The 23,761-nt window shown below is 37.4% G+C and overlaps 1 protein-coding gene across 1 annotated transcript in view; it reads right to left on the minus strand.

Annotated features, from left to right (window-relative positions):
• Positions 1-23,761, minus strand: part of Slit2 (slit guidance ligand 2) — a 323,981-nt gene that overhangs the window by 22,008 nt on the left and 278,212 nt on the right. Inside the window, exons 29-31 of the mRNA XM_052199289.1 lie at positions 7,683-7,776; positions 960-1,097; positions 628-868 (exon numbers count right to left, since the gene is read on the minus strand). Coding sequence (XP_052055249.1) covers positions 628-868; positions 960-1,097; positions 7,683-7,776 — 473 coding nt within the window. The remainder of the gene's footprint in view (positions 1-627; positions 869-959; positions 1,098-7,682; positions 7,777-23,761) is intronic.

A 23,761-nucleotide genomic window follows, 5' to 3' on the forward strand; every position in this document is an offset into this window, starting at 1 on the left:
GCATTCTTGCCCCATAATTTCAGAAACCATGCCTATATTGTCAGTGTCGGGGTAAAAAAAAAATACAAGGATGGAAGTATAAGATGTGAGTCAAAGCCACTTAAATTTAAAATATAGTAAAGAATTTAGCTTACCAGATACAACAAGTATGTAGCCCCAATTTGTCCAAAGAGTTTACATTTATTTTCCCTAATCTAGTATAATTTGTACCTCAGGGGTCTGAATGACTTGTTTAGTGGTATTTGTCCTGATGGTAAGACATCAAAATGTTTGTTAAATTCCAGGGTTCTTCCTCAAGGCTTTGGGTGAAGAGTTACACGTGATACATAGCCAAGTTAAGGTGTGGTAACTCAGCTGTTTGCATCTCAGATGCAGGTTTTAAAGAAAAGCCTTTGAGGTGTTGAGAGAAGCAATGGCAGGGCCATAAAAATTAATGGGCAAACCACTTTCACTTAAAGTGTCAAATGAAATGGCAACTTTGATGCCCAACCCTTCTTCCCCCTTAATGAATCAACATACTGGCTCATATCTTATTTTAAAACATACATATTGAAAGGAAAATATCTGAAGCTTTTCACTCCCAGAAGTTTTTCTTCACCTCTTGGGGGGAGCAGGGAGATCTCTCACCTGAAGTGTGATGTTTGTCTGAGGCCGAACCTTGGCAGAAGGAATCTGAAGATAGGACTCCTTGTTAACAAAATTCACACTGACCAATTTCTCACACTTCTCTCCCAGGTATCCAGGCAAACACTGGCATATTGGTTCATTTATCCTGATGATACACTGGGCTCCATTCTGACAATCAAAATTATCACAGGGGCTGGTGCGAGGGAGGACCATGGGTGGAGAAAACTCACAGAACAAGCCACTAACAAATACAAAGAAACATTAGGTTAGACTAGAAGTGCCAGAGTCCTAGAGATATCTCCCTGCCCACAAACCTGTTCTCATGTTCTCACCTGTAGCCTTCAGGACAGACGCACGTATATCCGTTCACTGCATCTGTGCAGTGAGCGCCATTTTTACACTTGTTATCTTGGCAATCATCAAAGTCAATGTCACAATGTTCACCAATGTATCCTGGAGTGCAGTCACACCTGTTTCAACAAGGAGATAAAGTTTCAAACTTGGCTGAGCCAAAAGATCATGAAGAGCCATGCCATTTCATCTGGATAAAACAGCACCATCTCAACATGAGAACTTATTTACAACACTCTTGTCCTTCTGACTAATGGCTGTCTGCACAACAGGACAGGCTGCACTGTAAGGCATGGCTTTCTTAGTTGAAGTCAGAATGATTAACTCCTTAATGATTCTAAATCCAGATACAGAGAACTCAGTGTACAAGGCTTCCTTCCTCACTTTTTCATACTCTTTTCATCTCTTTCTCTCCTTAGGTTGCCCAGGGTCGTTATTTTCAGTTCTTTTTAATTCCATTGTCTATTTGGATGATGACACTCTTATGTGTAAATTTACAAAAGGGATTTTTAAACATGCTGCAATCACCCTGCCTGTCCTTGCCAAGTGCTAGCACTGCAGTCACATGCTACTATGGCTGGCAAATTTGCAAGGAATATTAAGTGTATTTTTAAGGTAGTAAGAGTTTAATTTTGTCACAGACTATATAATACTAGAAAAGAATATAATGTAAGGAAGTAAAATTAACTATATTGGACACTGACATTTTAGATTAATGATTATGGAATAATTGAGTTGACTTGAAGGTTGTGATATAAGATCAGGTACAAGAGTTCTGAGGTCAATTCTATGGGCACTTTCTTTTAGCTTTTTCATTCATGTTGTATAGAGGAAAAATGGGCATCCATTCTATTGCTGATGGAGGACTGGGGTAATGAAGATTATACCCTTTGAACATCTTGTCCATCCTACTATGCATTTTAAGAATGTGGATTCAGCAAACCATTCTTCAGCTCTTTGATTCAGATTATAAACATTACACCTTTGTAAGGTATAGATGTTATTGGAGCTCAATCCTTTATCCAGTGACATACACTTTTAAGTGCCTCTTATGGGAAGTGAATATAGGGAATTTGACTAGACCCGTGACCCTGAGTTACTACACCATACAGTTGGATAACCAGTTGCTCAATGTTCCCTTTAAAACTGTGCTGAGCATTGTAAATCCAGCGGTGTCATCAAGGAAACCAGGACTTTCTGATCCTCTAGGGAAATGACTTACAGTCCATGCAATGGTTTACAGAGCATTGTAGTACTCAGTTAATCATGGTGACAGCTACCCAGGATGTAAATTATTCACTGAGATTTCAGACACAAACAACAGTAAAACAATGTGTTTTATGTTGGGCATCCTTCTGAATAACATCAGATCCTGTTTACTCTGTCCAGCCCTGACAACCTATCATTCACGTATCCATGTTGGATATCTGCTACCTCCCCAACAGGAACTAAGCAAGGTGTTAATAATCACATCCACCTTTACAACACTAAAGTAAATGTGTTCAGGAAACCCTTAGGTAGTAACCATACTCAATATCACCATGCCCACTGCTCACATCTTGCAGGCACAGCATCATCTCATGTCATAGGAAAGATGAGTATAGTACAATATGTAGAGACCAAGGGGTACCTCTACATACATTTCACTAGAGTACCCTGTTAAAAGGTTTATTAATTACTGCTCGTCTCTTACTGAGCCTCCTTTGCCAGCTGCATTTTATGTTTAAGAAGTGTAGGGGGGAAAGGAGTGTCTATGGGGAATTCGCAGCATCCGATGCTTCAGGCATTTCATGGATGAGGGTTACACTCCCATATGTGCTGTGAAGATACAGGGACATTGGAACTTGCACAGGTAAGGCGCCAGCATTCTCCCACAGATGGGAGAATGCCTGCGATAGCCCTCTCCACCCTCCACTCTCCCCTCAGAGCATTCTTTTGTCATGACTTATATAGTTTAAGTTACAGCGCTTCCATGAGTGTGCTTCCTTTGATTTTTAAAGAAGGATTAATTTCTATTTTATGTGTTGTATACATATATGCATATATACATGACAGAAAACCATGGTTTTATCCACAAAAGTTTGGCTTTTCAGTTAAGTAGAATTTATATGCCAGTCTGGCTTCATTGTTAAGTCTGTTTTTTTCTCTAACAAATCAACATTTCTATTTTCTAGCTTAATGAAACTATATATATCAATATTTACCACATGATGTTTAATTTATGTACACTGGGTAATAAGACTCACAATAAAATTAAATAAATATCCATCACTTCACTATGATGGTTAGTTTGTCTGCTTGTCAGGGATCATTTGGGAGATGGGCTTCTGAGCATGCTTCTGAGGGATCATCTGGACTGTGCAGATTAAAATAGGAAGGCCCACTACTCCCTGCCTGGGTTCCCTGACTGTATAGATGAAGAGAGGGGATGGAACAGATGTGCATATTCACAGTACTCTCTGCTTTCCAGTAGTTGATGTAATGCTGCTTCATGCTCCTGTCACCTAACTACCAACCAATGTATCGATGAACTATATATTGTCTTGTGGGCAGAGTAAATGCTTGTGACCCAAAGTTGTTTTTTGTCAAGTGGTTTTGTCACAGCAACAAGAAAAGAAACTAAATACCAGATAATATACATAAAATTTTATGGCAAGAATAATTATGACCTTATTATCTCTTAGCAGATTTAGCTGTAGTCTCTACAATAGGTCACAGAATACACTCATCTCCTCCCTACAAATTCTTAAGATTGGAGACTTGTATTCCTACACTTCCATTACCTTTAAATCACTCTGTTTCTACGAGTTCAACTTTTAAAACTCCAAATGTAATTAGGCTCTCACATCATCTGTCTTCCTATATCTGGATTATTTCACATGCTGTAAAACAACATTTTAACTAAGGTCCTTACCAAACAAGTGGCTTTCTCTAACCTACAACATGGTATAATGTCAGCTTGACAGGTATGTTAAATATTAAATAAAATTCTATGTGTAAAGTCACTAACATTTATTTTGATATCTGAATGATCAAAAATTGGCTTCAATATTCATAACTATGAGTCTAGATTGTTCTATAAAGGTTTTTATATGTATTCTGTACTAATTATACAGTATTCTATAAAATATATATTTAAATGATTAAAAATAGTTAAAACAGACCTGATTGAATGTGGTATTACTGAATGCCAAGCACATTGTCTAAAGATGCAAAATAAGGTTATTTACTGGAGAGCTGATATATTAAAACAAATGGGGGTGCAGTTCTTCTAAGAGAGCCATGCATGTTGCATGTATGTTTTAGGAACAAAAGGAACACATTCAGAGGCATGCTTGCACTGAGTCTGCTAGGCTTTAATACTAAATCACAACATAGAGAAGTACATAGCAAGCTTGAAGCTAAATGGACCCTAAGTGGTCGTATACATTCTCAAATAGATGGACAGGGTCCTGGAAGGGAACGTCCATCAATGTTAATGTGGGCAGTGCCACTGAAGTGCTGAACATTAAAAAGAAGACGGGCTTTGAAATGCTCTGAATTATTTATCTGAGAAAAGAAATCAAAGTAAAAGATAAGAGAACCAAACACTTAGCACGGTAGCTGTCTAGGAGATATTTTACGCCCTTTTCCCCAACTACTACTTTTTAAGTCCCTTAGAACTAGCAGCTATATCATGACCAATTATTCTGTCTTTCTCTTGTTTGAAGGCAGGAAGGAACATTTAAATAAGAATTAACCCAGACTCAAAAGGTGAATCATGGTATGCACTCACTAATAAGTGGATATTAACCTAGAAAACTGGAATACCCAAAACATAATCCACACATCAAATGAGGTACAAGAAGAAAGGAGGAGTGGCCCCTGGTTCTGGAAAGACTCAGTGAAGCAGTATTTGGCAAAACCAGAACGGGGAAGCAGGAAGGGGTGGGTGGGAGGACAGGGGAAGAGAAGGGGTCTTACGGGACTTTCGGGGAGTGGGGGGCTAGAAAAGGGGAAATCATTTGAAATGTAAATAAAAAATTATATCGAATAATAATAATAAAAAAAAGAATTTCCAACTTCTTCTATAACCAACAAAGCCTATCAAATTTCTTCAATTCTGCTCTCTGATGAGGAGGGAGGGGGAAAATATAGAATGATTTTATACACACACACACACACACACACACACACACACACACACACAAACACACACTGTTTAGGAATCTAAATGCTAACTAAGAAAGATGTATCCTTGAAAATACTGCTTATAGTGTATCATGCTCTAAAAATACCTCACAGCAATTCAGGAGATTTAGTAAGTGTATGATAAAACATGAAAGTCAAACCAGCTCTGTCGACTTACTAATAATAAGAAAATGAAATTGAAGTAACATTACAACTTGTCCAAACAACATTTCTCAGTAAAGATTTTCTCCACCAGCTTCCTCTTGTTTGGTTTTTAAGACCATTTTATTTCTGCAGCTATGCTTCCCACAGTGAGCAATTATTTATAAGATGGGAGTAATGGCACACACTCTGACTTAACCTGTTTTCAGCTCAACTACATACAGCTCTAAAATGAGCTCGTGAATTACTGGCTGGTGAAAGCCGAAGGCCTTCAAATCAGTCCATCTAGCTTGCAGCTTGCAGCCAGGCACACTCCTGAGAGTATGCAACCTAACTGCTAGAAATAGAAAATACTTAATTAAGAATCAGTCCTTTGTTTAAAACGAGCTCCTCTCATTTAACATTGGTTCCATTAAGTCTTACTAATAACCTGTTTTAGAATTACACAAAGTCCCGTGGAAGCTGTTTATCAGATACAGTGTCCCAGGAAACTGTCCTTGTTAATTCTCTACAAAATGGTGATGCTGACTCCACATAAAGGATGTAGATTTGATGTGCCAACTTTGACTGTGGGCAGATGAAAGCCATTGCGAGGTAAAGCAGTTGTCGTGCAGAGTTGGGCAGAATAAAATGCAATGCAGCATTGTGTATAAAATGAAAAAAAAATTGTAAGAATTTTAGTTTTTGGCCAGAATTGGAAATTAAGTATAAGTAAAGATGGACTCAGAACTACATCCATTTTTTTTGTTTGTTTCTCTGTAAGGTAGTGAACATAGTCAGGACGTGCTTCGACTATATCCGTGTATTCTGAAAATTTAAATTTTAAAACAAATTTACTGGTAATATTGGAAACAGATAATTCTGTAAGCATTTGCTTCACTAACCACCCAAAGACAGTGGCCTCTGTCAGAACTCAGATCACATTACCCTCCACTCTGAATAAGTGATCTTTATTCAGTAATTCTCTCAATCCTGGCAGGGCCTAGGGTTGCTATCTATTACTTTAGCAACTCAGGAGGCTAAGAGAACAAATCACAGGTTTGAGGTTAGCCTAAGCAACTCGGTAAGAGCCTCTCAAATATATAATTAAAAGTAAAACGACCGGAGACATGGATGAGGGTGAGGGCCTTTGTCTAGCAAATGCAGGGCTGAGTTGAATTCGTAGCATTTAAAAAAAAAATCGAACTCTTCGATAACCAGTTCAAATTCCATTTGCTCATAAAATGTTTCCCAGACATGAGTGAAGTTAACTTCTGAGTTGTATTATGTGGCTTCAGTTATTCCACTGAGAAGGTTGACTGTGGAGAGGTACATAGTGGTGAAGTAGTATAGAAATGAAGCTGGTGTCACCCTACACTTCTATGTGCATAGAAGCTGCACAAACGCTGGTTGATGGAGTAGAAGATGTTTTTGTCAGTTATCTTATGTAACCATAGTTTCACTCCTAAGTATAACTGTGTCATCTCCTAGAATCCAGTTTAAACTTGATTTCAAGCCAACTCTGGTAATAATAAACTAGAAAGTGTATTAATAGGAATATGGTTTCCATGAACCCCATAATTGCAAATATTAAGTCTAGTTTCAGTTCTACCAGTAAATGAATGTGCAACCTTAGCACTGGGACATGACTTCTCTTGGCTACGGTTCCCTTGTGTTTAAAATGAAGAATTTAGGCAAGATGACAGTTAAGTTACTGCCAGCTCTAAAACTGCAGATAGATCATTAATATTTTTTAAGAGTGTAACAAAGGTATCATCTAATTTGGTACCTAGCATATTTCAGAAATATTGCGAGGGGGAAAAGAAATGATTTTGATTAATATTTACCTCACTTGAGGGAGCTCTTTATGCAATGTGAATGGGTTATATTAGATCTCCAGAATAAGGTTAATAATGGTCCTTATCAATAAGACATCAGAAAGACAATACCCACAAACCAGGGCTGAACAGAGTAACCTTGCCTCAGTACCTCGACCTCCATAGTCAACTGCCTGTTCTAGACAATTGAATTTTCAGTTACACCAAAGCCAATCTCTCTGTTTTAAACTACATTTACCTGGTGGATGTTAGAAACTTAATTGGATTGCCCTTTATCTAAAAGTAAGGAAGCGAATTCAAAGGCTGTTTCATTGCATAAAGGGCTTCCCAGACATTGTGGTGAACAAAAAGCTTTCTCTGTATTATTTATTTGCTTTTATTGTGTTAATTAAGGTCCATGGTTCACAGAACTATTTGCAAAACTGTCACAAACTCTAGGGCACATATGACCCATTCTTTAATCTTTGGCAAAACTGAAACTCAGGACGGTGGAGGAGACACATTCCTCAAAGAAACCCCAACCCAATTCCCAACTCCAACTGGCCTGGGACTTACTTGAATCCTTTTGGAGTCAGGATGCACTTGGAGTCATGCTGGCAGGGATTCAGGTCTTGTGCACAGAAGTCCAGCTTTTCCTCGCACAGTTCACCTGCAACAGGGCAAGCAGTGTTAGCTCTGCAATTAGGGTAGGCAGGCATAAGTCAGTAGGCTGCATCACAGGTCATGGTTTTAAACAAGGCAAAATAGGGCCCACCCCACAAGATATGGGCGCAGAAGACCACATGCCCAAGTTCAATACTGTAAGATCCTCTTACATTTAAGTTGTCAATTTCCTCTTTCCTGCTTATACCTGTAGCATGACTACATGACTATAGGCTAAGGCTGTGGGTTGCTGCTGTTCATATATTATTCATATATTATTATTATTCATAATAATATATGTTCAATTATTATTATTATTATTATTATTATTATTAATACTCTTTCACTCATTCCTTCACATGATCAGACTATGCACAAATCCTGGTATGTTTGAGTTTGCCTCTTCATAGGCTGTGATGTATAAGGTGCTAACTCAAATACCATCTACTGAGCAAGCAGTAGTCAAGGCAAGAGTTTGAGGTTCTCTCATTATACTTACATTAGGTTAGTTTTTAATCCTTACATACTTCTTAATTTTCCATGTAATAATTAAATCATCACTAATAATGCAGCTAGGCTCTTAAGTTTGTACTTTAAAATTTCCCAGATGGAACATTATAATAAATGCTCCCATCCTTTTCTTGTTAAGTATTGTTTTCACTATTCTGGTTTTTGTCTTTCTAGATGAATTTAAGAATTGCTCTTTCCATGTCTTTGAAGAATTGTATTGGGATGTTGATGGGGACCGCATTGAATCTATAGATTGCCTTTGGTATTGGACTGCATTGAATCTATAGATTGCCTTTGGTATTATGGCCATTTTTACTGTGTTAATTCTGCCAGTCCATGAGCATGGGAGATCTCTCCGTTTTCTGAGATTGATTTCTTTCTTGAGAGACTTGTTGTTATTGTTCAGCTCTTTTACTGGTTTGGTTAGAGTCACCCCAAGAAATTTTATATTATTTGTGGCTATTGTGAAGGGAGTTGTTTCTATAATTTCTTTCTCAGCCTATTTATCATTTGTGTAAAGGAAGGCTACTGATTTATCTGAGTTAATTTTATATCCGGCCACTTAGCTGAAGTTGTTTATCAGCTGGAGAAGTTCTCTGGTAGAATTTTTGGGGTTGCTTACGTATTCTATTATATATCATCTGTAAATAGTGATACCTTTGTTTCTTCATTGCCAATTTGTATCCCCTTGATCTCCTTTTCTTATCGTATTGTTCTAGTTAGCACTCTGAGTACTATATTGAATAGATATGGGGAGAGTGGGCATCCTTGTCTTGTCCCCAATTTCCATGGGATTGGTTAAAATATCTCTTCATTTAATTTGATATTGGCTAATGGCTGGGGTAATCACCATCCCTGACCTCAAGCTTTACTACAGAGCAATAGTGAGAAAAACTGTAAGGTATTGGTACAGAGACAGGCATGTTGATCAATGGAATAGAATCAAAGACCCAGAAATGAAACCACACAGTTACAGGCACTTGATCTTTGACAAAAAAGCCAAACATATACAATGTAAAAAAAGCATCTTCAACAAATGGTGCTGGTCTAACTGGCTGTCGATATGTAGAAAAATGAAAATAGAACCATATTTGTCACCTTGCACAAAGCTCAAGACTAAGTGGATAAAGAACCTCAACATAAAACCTGACACATTGAATCTAATAAAAGATAATGTGGGAAAGAGCCTTGAACTCCTTGGCACAGGGGAAAATTTCCTAAACAGAACTCGAATGGCTCACACATTCTTATCAAGAATTAATAAGTTGACCTCATGAAACTGGAAAGCTTTTGTAAGATAAAAGACATAGTCAATAAGACAAATGGGCAACCTACAGATTGGGAAAAAAATCTTCACTAGCCCCACATCTGATAGAGGGCTAATATCCAAAATATATAAAGAGCTCAAGAAGCTAACTACCAAAACACCAAACAACCTAATCAAAAAATGGGGTATAGAAATAAACTGAGAATTTACAACAGAGGAATCTCAAATGACTGAGAAAGACCTAAAGAAATGTTCAAAGTCCTTAGTGATGAGAGAAATGCAATGATTCTGAGATTCCACCTTACACCAATCAGAATGGCTAAGACAAAACTTCAGTGACAACATATGTTGGCGAGTATGTGGAGAAAGAGGAACACTCCTCCATTGCTGGTGGAATTACAATTTGGTACAATCAACCTGGAGGTTCATCAGAAAATTGGAAATAGATCTACCTGAAGACCCAGCTATACCCTTTTTGGAATATACCTAAAAGATGCCCTACCACACTACAGAATCACATGTTCCACTATATTCATATTGGCCTTATTTGTGATAGCCAGAATCTGGAAACAACCCAGATGTCCCACGACAGAAAAATTTTTACAGAAAATGTGGTTCATTTATACTATGGAATCCTACTCAGCTATTAAGAACAAGGAGATCCTGAGTTTTACAAGCAGGTGGATGGAACTAGAAAATACCATCCTGAGTGAGGTCACTTCTACCCAAAAGGACATGTATGGTACATACTCACAAACAAGTGGATATTAGCCAAAACAAACAAACAAACAACCAAACAAAACAAAACCAAAAAATGAGGCAAATACCCAAGATACAGCCCACAGAATTCAAAAAGGTCAAAAAGTTGAAGGGTTTAAGTGAAGATGCCTCACTCCCACTTGGAAGGGAGAAGAAAGCAACCACAGGGGGAAGGGAGGGACCTGGGAGAGAAAAGGGATGGAGAAGGTCAAGAAGGGGAACATGATTGGGTATTTGGTGGGGGAAAAGGACTGAAATATCTGAGGTCCAGCAGAAAGAATTGAAGCATGAAAACTCAGGAGGTTGGAGGTTGGAGGGACCCTCCAGAATGTACCAGAGCCTGGGAGGTAAGAGATTCTCGGGACTTAAAGAGAGGGACTTAACGATGAAATTCCCTACATTGGGGAGAGGGAACATGTACAGTCCACTTCCAGCAGAAAGACAGGGCATCTGGTTGCCATCCCACAGTCAAAACTCTGACCCATAATTCGTCCAGTCTGAAAGAACTGCAGGTATGGAAATGGAGAGGAGCCTGAGGAAAAGAAGGTCCAGCAATAGGCCCAAAGTTGGATCCAGCTCAAGGGGAGGTCCCAAGACCTGACACTATTACTGAGCCTATGGAGCACTCACAAAAAGGGACCTAGCATGACTGCCCTCCAAAAATCCCAACAAACAGTTGAAAGAGTCAGATGCAGATATTCGCACCCAACCAATGGACAGAAGCACTGACCCCGGTGGTGGAATTGGGGAAAGCTGGAAGAAGCTGAGGAGGAGGGTGACTCTGTAGGAGAACCAGTAGTCTCAATTAACCTGGACCCCCGAGAGCTCTCAGATACTGGACCACCAATCTAGCAGCTGATATGAGTCTCCCAATCCAGTTCTGGGTTCAGTCAGAAAAGAAGCACCTAACACTCAAGAGACTGGAGGCCTCAGGGAGTTTAGAGGTTAGGTGGGGTGGGAGTGGAGGGTAGGGACATCATTTTGGAGACAGGGGGGCGGGGAGGAGGTATGGGATGTAGAACAGTCGGAGGGTGGACCAGGAGGGGAATAAAAGGATGTAATTGAAAAAATATATAAGAGCTCCCATTGGGCTCTTTCTTTCATTTAGTAATTGTGTTTAATTCTGCTACATTTGGTCTCCCAAAGAGACCTTCTAAATGTAGATATTTGCACCCAACCAATGGACAGAAGCACTGACCCTGGTCTCCCAAAGAGAAACTTTTAAAGTGCAAATGGCATCTTGCAGTGTGAAGTCTTAGGAGCTGAGTTTGTGATGGGAAATAAACAAAGTCCCCTTGACAGGTGTTGCACTAAACATGAACATTAAATCTGGGAACTGTGCAGGAGTAACACCACTCCATTTCCAGGAAGAACAGAAACAAGTATTTTAGGTGTTGTAAAAGAAGAGACTCCTGACATATTTTTGAAATATTACGCAGCCCTCATGAAATGAGAAGGGTGTTTTACTTAGTTTTTAACTATATGTATCCAAATTATTCTCAGAAGGAAAACAACAAAAAATACAATTTGAGTTTTAATTTTTAAATGGTCACAAAATTGAGGTAACTTCAATGACTACCCTCTTCAGAGAGCATCATCGTCAACATGACAGGAAAAAGAAGGTGGGCATATTCTTAATTCCATTCTATATAGTTTGGGTTATAATCTACTGACCAATCAGCATGTCTTTATGTAATTAACTTGGCAAGAGAAAATGTGTCCATTCCCATTAGGGAAATATGCTAGAGTATTATTGGCCATTGGCTGTACCCATTAACTCTCAAGACACATGAACACAGACAAACTTTGCTTTTGTGACTCTCAGGAAATCCTAATTGCTTTTTACTTTGAGTCCTTAAAAGTCCCAATGGTAAAGAAATAGGATGGGACAAAGTGGTTTCATGGTATTTGTGATTCCATTTTTGATTAGATGAACAAATTCATTTTCCCATTGTACCAGCTTTCAACAGTTTTTGTGTGAAGGGTTCATAGACTGTGTTGTTTCAGCATATTGGAGAGGAAAGAATGAACCATGATGGTTGTGCTGTGTCCGTTACTTAGCAGAACAAAGAGAAATTAATGATCCATTGTATGTAGACCTAGGATGGCTCAAGCCCAGCATTTTTCCATGCCAGAATTTTCCAAACACATTACACTGCATACTAGTTGTTTTAAATGGATATATATTTTTTCACTCTGAAATCATGCCTAGTTCTTTGATCACATTTTCTCTGTATGTCTGATTGGTTAAAAAATGGATTAGAGATAAACAAATCCTATATATGAGCTAAAAGGAAGCATGGGAAGAATGATACCCAAGAGAGTATGATGTTTCCATGTCCCACCCCTGAGAAATAACTAAAAACCATTGGTTACTAAACTTCAGTGAAAATACTTTTCCTGCATATTTTGCTGCAGTGGTAACATGAACAGTCATCCTGGCTTACTCAGGATAGTGCTAATATACATCTGCTGTTTCAAGACAATTACTGGGTGCTACTCCAGTATACTTAAAAGGATACCCTAGTTTGATAAAAAATGTGATGGTCGTTTCCTAGGCAGAACACTAAAAGCTGGATCGTCAGAGTTTATAACACCTGATTTGGAGTGAAAAGTAATCCCAACATGAAGAGATTCTTCAAGGAATCTATTCTCATTGGTGAAAAGTGTGTGTGTGTGTTTCTTGAAGAGTCTTTTGCCACTCTATGGGATATCAAAGAATTGTTTGTTTGAAATGCACTATTTTTTATTGCTCTGGGCCTCTGTTCTTCATTGATAAAGGGGGCTTTAGAATTGAAGATTTAACGTTTAACTGTGTCTCTAAAATAGCCTTTTTGTAAAAGAAAAATTCCTCTGAAGAGATGGATGATGTAGATAGGAAGGCAACAGAAAGCACTACACTGAGTGACACAATACGGCATTATGGCATTCAGTAGGGAACAGAAATGTCAGCATAAGCACAGAGCCCTCGAAGTACCAATAAACAAGGGAGACACAGAAGCCTCAATACACACTGAAGGCTCCTCTGGGAAACAGTACCTTGAGTGAAACTTGACTCTTGCTTTATTATGGATATATGTGATTAACTGATATTACAATTGCTTTTTAAAACACAATGGGGGAACTTCTGTTTATCGCCCTTCTAAATTCTCAACTCGTGTCATATTTTTTGTTCAAATTTCTTTCTGCAATCTACTAGTCTGTAATATTTATACCATATTCTACCAGGTTTTTTGTAATAATTATTAACTTTTAATTCTCACCACATTTTTATTAAATGGTCTTTTATTTAAATTAATATTTACCTTTAATGGCTTTACTTTTTATAGAAATTCTAACTGCTTCCAGACTAAAAAGGATCTCTCCTATCAGTCTTGCTCTTTGCACAGAAAGACTCTTGCTTTCAGATATCTCTAAAGAACCATAGGTCTCAAAATGGAGCTGCTAAGACAATAACCTGACCATTTTCCTCCCTCTTCTACTTTTTATAAATTATGTTTGCTTCCCTTTTTGCGATTACAATACAATCATTTTTCTCTTTGCTTTTTTCCTTCCAAACTCTGCTATATACTTTTATTTGCTCTTTTGAGTTCATGGACTCTTTTTCCATTAATTGTTTTTACAATCATACATTTATTTGTATGTAAATGTATATTTCTAACTATATGCTCAGTCTGTATAATGTTATTTGCATGGTTGTTTTTAAGGCTGATCACTTAGTATGGGATAGCCAAGTGGTGTTCTCTTCCTTGGGGAAGACTATTTCTCCTGATCTCAGCATTCTTTGGGTTCCTGCAGTACTTTGATTAGGGTTGCGGCCTCTGGGGCTTTTTTCTCATTCACTTTGGAATTGTCTTTGATCTTCTCATGTTGTTGAGACTCAATGAGTTAAGCCTCTGAAATTAGTAGGAGTCACCATCTCAACCCAGACTCCCAGACCTCTACTCTTATAAACTTTCTGCCCTTCTTCTACAACATTCCCTGAGCATTACACGTAGGTGTGTTCTGTAGATGTATTCATTAGGGCTGAGCTCCACAACTCTGCATTTAGATTGGTTGTGATTTTTCTGTAATGGTCTCCATCTGTTACAAAAAGACCTATGCTTGATAAGGGCGGAGGACTGCACTTATTTCTGTCATACTGTAGTTTTAGTGCCAACTATGTATGGGCCCCTATGAACATGCTTGGGGTATAATGGTGACCACATGAAAAGTTGCTCCTATTCTCATGGAATTTGCCCCTGAGGGAAATGGTTAAGGAAAACATTTTAACACATTATACCACAACCATTTTAATAGTGCCTCTGGCTCGAATCTAAGCAAGAAAGTTTCCAGGTATTCTCAAAGGATGATGCTGTGGGGAAGAACAGACTGGGATTCTGAATGAGAGAGATTTAGAGATGCCAAGTGAAGGTGAGGATCCTGATATTAGGATGCAGAGTGAAGCTGAAAGATATCAGGAGTGAGCCAATGACGCCAGGGTTCCATACAAGGCCACAGAGTCAGCAATGGCACATCAAGGAAAGAAGCATTTTACAAACTATCCAGAAGATATAATAATTTGGTCATTTTGTACCAGGATAAGTATTTCTGGAAATGTCTAACTCAAGTTTACTCTTTCAACTATTAGTTTATTTTACGCAAAATGGAGCAATACAGAAGAGTACTAGTTGTAACTGAATGAGAAATTATCCAAATTTTCCAATAGCTCAATTTTTGAATTCCAGTTAGGAGTGCCGACCACAAAGGGAACAAAAGGACTAGTTAGGTCCTACCATGGCTGACATCTGCTAGATCACCTAGATTCAGTTCTCTTTTTGCTTACAATAAGTGATCTGGGAACATATTCTGAAAACTGGGGATGCAGGGATGCATGGGGAAGGATGAGGGGCCGACAATGCAGGCTATTCTTGAATCTAATCAAGGCAGTTATTTTGATATCATTAATACTGGTATGAAGGAGATGAAATACGGGGCAGGTATCTAAATAACTGGATTGGAATTCTAGTGTTAAACTTAATCAGTTATGACATTTGTAAGTACAGTTGTTACAAGGGAGGAAGTCTGGTTGAATTCTTGAGTGAATCCCCAGGGTACATACTTGTAAAGTAAAAGACATCATTCTTTGAAACTTTGTGCTTTCAATTTTGTGTAAGAAAAGCCTAGATAGATTGTATTAATTTTATTATATATGCATTAGATCAGCAAAAGAAGGTGTTGAAATATGCATGCACCTAACCTGATAAACTGCACAGAAATATATTCTTTAAAATATACCCTGCAAGGGCAAGGGTTTCCTTAATGTACATTTTTGGAACTCTCCATTCCGATCAATCATGTACTAAGTAGAGAAAAAAAAAAAAACATCATGAAATCTTAGCACTGGCTTGCTTGGTGCTTGTGGTAAAATCTATTTTAAATGTTAATGAAGGTACAGAAGGCACAGGTGACCAAAAGGAGCAAGAGAATAAAACAGCTAGAGATCATGTTCTTAGTCAAACATGCCTTGATCATTATCCGAGGTCAGTCATCTTTTCAATTTATTTTGCAAAAATGATTAAGATTGTAGAAAATCAAGATGAGTCCACTAATAGAGGGACTGTATATGTTAGCCCACAAATGGTATGCCCGAGAACAGTTAAGATGAACGGATCTGGTTGTTTCTCTTTGCTGAATTTTAAAACTAAAAGCAGAATCTCAGACATGTTGTAGGGGTGCCATCTGTTCTCACTACAGGAAAGCACAGTCAACATTAGGGGTCATTCCACCAGCTACTGTTTATTCTCAGTATGTAAAATGAACTAGTGCTTGCTTATAACCTAGGCATATCTCCTTACAAACTGTAAAGCTTTATTTTATTAGTTTTAAAGTGTGTGTGTGTGTGTGTGTGTGTGTGTGTGTGTGTGTGTGTGTGTGTGGTTTGTGGATGTGAGTAAAGTACCCAGGAGTCCAGAAGAGAGCACTGAATTTCTTGGAGCTTGAGTTCTGGTGATTGTGAGCCAGATGATGTGGGCGATGCAAACTAAACCCAGATACGCAAGTGCCATCAAGGTTTTTAATCTAGTTCCTTGTTGCATACACACTAAACCAGCTCTCCATTATTCAATCTGCTAAACACTGTTTAAAAGTAAATGGTTGTCCTGTTGTCGAGGACGCCAACAAAAAAATAGTGCATATGCCTATTTAGTCCAGATATAAGCTTTCTTATAGATTCCTGATGGTCGGTTGAGTGTTCAGATAAGCAGTCTGTTGATATGAAGGACAGATTGTACTTATGTTTTCTCCTTATTTCTTGATCTAAGACAGGCCTGTGTTATATATTGCATTAAAAACTAAAGTTTTAGGCATCAGAGCATATTAGCAAAGTCAAAGGAATGTTGAGTCTCCCATGTAAATATTTAGCATGCTTACTAGTGATAAGAGCAATGAATGACCTAACTGCTGTTGGTAAGTGAGGAGGGATTTATGAACACCAAGTTCCTAAGGATTCCCTTTAACAGTCTGCTGCTTTTTGGGGCCTACCATTCTGAAACCTGTCTTCTAAATTAGACATTGCTAATTGACTTTCAATATATAACTGTGAACTATCCAGATAGCCCTCACTTAAAGCTAAAGTTAATGAAGTTCAGTTGTTAAGATGGGAGTACCGGGGAGTGGTGTAGAGGCCTGCAGCATTGGGAAGACACATGAGTTACTGACAGCAGTCCTCCCCCCACCCCCTGGAGGTGTGCATCAAAGGTGGTTTGTGCAAAACACGGGTTGTGCTAACCCTGTGAAATAAAGTGAAATCCACTTCATCATAGAAAGGTTTCAGAGAATTCCGAGGAAGCCATGTCCCTAGATGTTTTATAGGATGAAAAACACAAACAAAAAAAATTGTTTCTGAATTTTTGCTTTCTACATGAAAGCATCAGCGGCTGCTCCATCATATTTGATTTACACACAGTGTAATCTGTGTTTATTTGTGAATGTACTTCAGACATGTGCAGCGATGGCCTCGCACAAGCCATGGCTGTGACCTGATTTGAACCTGTGGTTGAGAACACAGCTAGGATTGGCTCGGTGAACCTGCAAGTGCTTGGTGGGGTTTGTATCACTTTCAGTATTTAGCAGTGTCCCAACGTAGATATTTTCTCAGCAAACATCTTATGCACTTTTGGATGGAAAAACTCACCCCTCCAAATAAACACATCTAGAGAGGAGGTACTTCCTTCAAAGATCTCTATGGCTAAAGAATTTAGCTACTTTTAATAGTTACTGCAAGTCCAAAAAGAAATTAGACTCTCTTTTCAAAGTAAATAAATCCAAATGAGAGGGAGCAAGACTGGTTAAGTTAAACTGTTACTCAGTGGTCACTGTGAACGAACGAACGAGAGCAGAGAGTTCCTTTAAAATGTTTTCTTGGATTCAAACACATTGAAGAAAGCCCTGAAAGGTTGGAAGATGAATAGAAACCACTTGACCTTGCAAGATTGCCAAAATACTTTCTCCAGTTAAAGTGGCTAAAGTTATATTAGCTTTCCTTATTGGAAGACCTCAGCTATGCCCATAGCAATATTGACTTTGAAATGCAGACCTTTTACATAGCAATACAAAAGTAACAGCAGGTTGTTATGAAGAGATCATGAATATTGAAAATGATGCAGAAAGTCTAAACTGACTGCCAAGAGTTCTTTAGTTTTCAATATGTCCTAGTCCAACATATTTACTATGTCACGGTACAGGTGTCATTATGCAAGAGCTAATAGAAATGACCACTTATACCTACATGCAGTCTTTTTATTCACAATGAGCATAAAAAAATAAAAGCTTCAAAATAAAATAAACTTAGTGAAATTATGGAAAGATCTGTCTCATGTGCGCATTTCTCAGGTAGAGTTATCTACCAGATTCCCATCCTTCAGCCTGAAGAACTGGCATCAGATAATGAAAAGCATGTCTCACCAGGATGCTCCATAATATTCCAGATGATTCCAGATAGTATGAAAGTTTACTATCCCAATGTTTTCCTAGAGACTCTTTTCATTGCTGTTTTTCTCAAACATACATGGAGGAGCATAGGAGTCATTACTCCTGGGACACAGAAGAAAATAACTAAATCCTAGAAGCCCTATACTTTATACATTCTGGTTCCAGGACATGAAGACTAAAGACTATGTATTTACACTCCCCCCATACCAATATCTAGTATTCTGGGACAAAGCATAACATCATTCTAAGAATTATTAATGGTTTTGGCACTGATTAGGTCCTAATAATTTGCAACTAATACAATAAATTATCTTTATGCACTTGAGTTTGGGAACCAAAGCTTACTGTTTCAAAGGTCCACAAGGATGACTGTCTCTAGCAATCAGATAGAATAGTAAAGGAAGCTTGTTTTGCATATACAATTAACAATATTGTGTGGTATGAAAAGTAGCCAAGACTGGAGGTAGCTTCAAGTGGAACTGGTTATAGTAAGAGGTTTGAAGTTTATAGTGGGTGATGTAGGTTCAGGAAGACACTAACTATACTGACAAGGTGTATATTCTTGAGTAAGCACACATTGAAGCATACAGTATCATTGGTTTATAATGCAATTCCTCAGCAGTTACTATCTGTATCCAGAGACATATCACTGTCACTTCAACCAACCACAAAGGTTTGCTTTAAAAGAAAATCAGGTCAACAGCTAACTCATTGTAGCACCACATTTTGTAAACATAAGTGTAAAATATAGTCAGCTTATAAAACCATATTCTGATTTAAAGTACTCAGCTTGTTTCTAAGAATTAGTACATATTACTAATTAAGTATATATTTGCATGTCAGAATAATTTCTGCTGTGATCTGAAGATCCAGTTGGCCTTAGGCAGATCATCAATTGTTTTTATACTTATAAAATGGACAGAAGATAGTAAACCAAGGAAGTACTAGGTACATTGACAGCATAGGAAGCCATATTTTCAGTCTAAAAGATCAAAGTATTTTTTTACATGTTTTCCAAACTCACTCTTCACACAATGTAACTAGGCAAATAAACACAGTAAGTCACTTGAACAGAGCAACAGAAAAGAAATTTCTCACTAACAGATGAGAAGGAGATACTCTATATATTCCTCCATCATCCTTATAATACTGCAAGTATTTCTTGAATACCAGTACCCATCAAGACTAGCACATTCTGTTGGTTTCTGTACTCAGGACCTAAAGTCTTTTAGAAACCCAAATGATTCAGGGGTAACTCTTAGACTTTGACCTGTTCATGAAGATTCTAAGATCTGCTTTTGGCATGGCTACTGCTCTAACAACTATATTCCCCCTTCTTGGCTCTGAATGTGTTTGAAAACCCAGTGGGATGTCAGCAATGTTAGTGACTATTCACCAAAGCTAATGCTTTAAGAACACTGCTTAGAACTCAGTAGATTCAGTAATATCAATTTGACAGTTTCACTGTACAAATAAATCTCTTGGACTTTTTAAAATTTATGTGGTAAGTTATTTCATGTATAATACATTGTTTATGTATAAATAAGTCAAAGAAACACATATCAGCACATTGTTTACATGTATATTAGAAATATATATATGTATAGACATATATACATATATAACTTATTTTTACCTAAACTTTCTGTAGTTATGGGGTTGGAAACAGCGTCTTATGCATGCTAGGCAGGTAAGTCAATTATCATTGAAATGCAACCCCATTCATATGGTATAAAATGTTTCAATTAGTAATATATATTCAGACATTTTTACGGACATAGTAGGAAAGATATGGACTTAAACTTATGAAAAACTCTTCAATACTTTCAATGCTTTTCCAAAGTATAGTATATATCCTGTGTTAAAGGGCCTACATTTCTCATGATATCTTTAAAAATGTAAAATCATATGGACGAATAGGAAAAAGAAAATATACATTTTTAATTTTAGACATAAATTTTTCTCAGAGCTCTACCACAGCCTTCTATAAATTGATGAAGTGAATTTCAATGAACCATTTTATAGTGTTTCATGCAGCTACACATATATCAAGGACCTATAGGAATGATTTGACACAGCACTCGCTGACTTCATCTCTTGTTGACATCATTACCCAGCACACCTGGTAAAATCTAGTAGCTTTAAAAGACAGAGGAGAACTAAAGTACAAACCATAATAGACTTAAAAAGAGCAACTAACCTTTTTCCACCTCATTCAGATTAGCAGCTGGCAGCGACAAAGACAGAAGAGACAAAAGACTTTTTACATTGCAATGTAAGGGTAGCACACAGGAAGCCAACGTGCAGCATTAACAACAGAAAAGCCAGTGTGAGAGAGCAAACTGAAGGCAGGCTTACACTTCTTACCTACAGCTGGCTAAACACACAAACATGTAGAAGAACAGGGCAGAAGTTAAAGGCATCCCAGGGAGCTAGAGATGGGTATCTAAACCAGGCAACTGGCACTGGCTGCTTTACTGTAGCAGGTGTGACGTGAACATTTGCTTAGGGGCCCAGAGACAAAATGGGAACGTTAAAGAGTTCTTTATATTTTCCATAACATAGACTCTGTGAATACACAAACTCAGTTAACTATGCACACGGCCATTGTTCTGAATAATTATTTTAATAGGAAAGGAGGAAAGCATTCAGACTTCTATGTGGTCCTGAGAGGGTGTAGTTATTGAAAACACACATAACCCAACCCAATAATTACTACTGCAAAACTATTTTCCAAGATCAGCTCCAAATCTAACATTATCTAGGAAAATATTTACATGGTTTCAATAATGTAGGCATACCATATTCCTAATTTTCAGTTTACACATTTTTCAAGGAATTACTTGAAAATATTCCTATAAGAAATGTTTTTATGAAAACTATACATTAATAATCAGAAAATATTAAACAAATAAAGTCCCCAAATCTCTGAAGCTAACGTAAAAATATAAAATTATTTTCAAAATTTGATATCACTAAATTTTTATTTCCCCATACTTCAAAATCTGATTTTAATATAGATTCACAGGAAACAAAATTATTAAAACTTTAACCTTTCCTGAATAATACTCGCAAAAAAGTAACTTCCAGCTGGGAGAGAAGTAGACCTAAAATGTAGAGAATACTAATATGTAGAGAATAATATATCTGCCTATTACAGGGTGTAGGGGGGTTCAGTAATGTTTAGATAACAGAAACCACTATTAAACCTTACAGTTTACGGGTTATCAGTCTTTCTTTTTTTTAACAGAAAGGGCACCACATGTTGTGCTGTTTGGTTGCTCAGGCTTTAACTATGCCTCTATCCATTTCTGAATGTCTTGCAAGCATTCATCTCGTTTCAAATATTTCTAGCTCAGATTTATAGATTGCTTGTTATGTGCTGATTTCCTTGTCAGATTCTCTTTAGGTCTCTGAATTTTTTTCCACTGACAACTGTATGTCTTGATACAGATGTTAAATGGAGTATTGTTTCCATGCTGATTTACAAGCTTTTCTAGTGCATTTTATTTGCTGCCATCAAAAAGAATTCATGTTCTCATTGTATGCATTTGAGGTACAGGCTAAATAAAAAAATCAAAGGGAAAAAAAGCAACTGACATCTTAGATGATTTTAAAACAATGGCAACATTATTATATTCTATGCGTTTAGCTGGGTTTCTGTTTTCTGAACTCATGTTCAGTAATCAGATTCCATGTTAAATTGGAAACAACAAAATCACATTATAAGATAATTCTTCTGTTAAGTCAGACGTGGATTAAACAGGACACAGAATTCTAGAGTTGGACTTATGCTTCCCTGTCAGTAAAGGTCACCTATATGCCTCCAATCTTAGAATATGCAGACGATTGTTTGACATTTTGTAACTGCACTGACTTCAGATGTGTACAAAAGTCTACAGTTAAAAGATGATTTATGAATTCATCCCATTTAAGTATCGTCTCTATTGCCAAGCTGTCAAATCCTTTTTCACCCCGGGGACCCAGTCCAACATAATAAAGGCAGCGATCTCTCTGCGCTCTGCCTTACACAGTCTCCAGTTCAAGATCTTTCTTTGCCCAAATTAAGGCAAAGAAACATTTGTGATAGCTACAAGTAAAAGGAGCAATGGTGTTTAGGCTCATTTCAGCATCAGGTGGTTTATGACAGAGTCATGGTAGGGCCCTTAATGACAACTTTTATGAATGCCACCTTTTGGCAAACAATAGATTTGGTTAAGTTTTGAATTCTTATAATGTAGTGAAAAGAATGAAACGTGACACAGTTAGAGAAGGGGGATTGCATACCACTCTCCGAGGAGAGAACATGGAACTGAAGTGGAGCAGGTAGGAGAAACAGTCAAAAATTGTTATGACTCACCAGAATAAAAGGTAGGAAATTGAAAGCCGGATGTGCTCCAAACTGAGTTGATATGTTTCAACCTTATGCAAATTATCATACAAGGACCTTACCAAACATGTGATCTCATGTCCTGCCTTGGTTAAACCAGGAAGAGTATATAAACTCCTGGTTTCTGTACCCAGAACAACAGAGAGCTTTAATAGTCTTACAATGCTTGGGATCCCAACTTCTCTGGTAGAGTCAAATAAAATGGTTTGCTGAAGTCTCAAAATATGTGGGTTCTTAAGCCTTTTCTGTCACCTGAACCATGATGGAGATAGAAAGCATCTCTATCTTAGGGATGACTAAGAAACATTCTTATTTAAATACTAAACTTCTTAAAGGCATATAAATATCTGGTCCTATAGATTTTAGATTCTCAGGCTTTGTATAAGGGATTTAAATCTCTGGGTATAAGCTAATGGAAGATATCTGACATGTAATAGAGATAACAGAGATGGGTAGGCAAACCGGTATAGCAACAAAAATCTGTCTGGCCAAGGTGTATTCAAGCATATTTGGTATATTTTGTTAATGCAAAACCAGTAAATGACCAAATTCTGACTCTTAGTATGATAGCTATGTATGTATAAATCTATACACCTAATTTTCCATTTTTATGTGTCCATCAGCAGTCTACCAATAAACTATGTACCTTTCTATAGTATTCATCTATTTATTTACCTACTTACCTACCTATTCATCAATGTGTCTATATTGTAAATCTCCATGGAAAAAGCAACTTTAGAAACATGTAAACATGTCTAGATTGTCAAAACAGAACCTCATTACTCTTTTGTACTTTTCCCATCATAAAATATACTTTCCTATAAAGACAGACATTTAGTGTAATGAAAAGTTTTGTATCACACATAACAACCTTCAAAGATTATTCCTTCAGAACTCTTGGAAAGTTGATTGTATAGATAAGGTTGCATTTTATGTTTAAAAACATTAATCTTAGGTAACTATGTAATTATTTCACTATCCTAAATTATTAACCATGTTCTATTATTTGAAAATAAATATAACAAATGAAAATGTCAAGTAGAATACAAATTGCAGATTCAGAAAGAGTGATCTAGTTGTGTATTAACCTTTAGA

The sequence above is a fragment of the Apodemus sylvaticus genome, chromosome 11, assembly GCF_947179515.1.
Source record: "Apodemus sylvaticus chromosome 11, mApoSyl1.1, whole genome shotgun sequence".
Classification (NCBI taxonomy): domain Eukaryota; kingdom Metazoa; phylum Chordata; class Mammalia; order Rodentia; family Muridae; genus Apodemus; species Apodemus sylvaticus.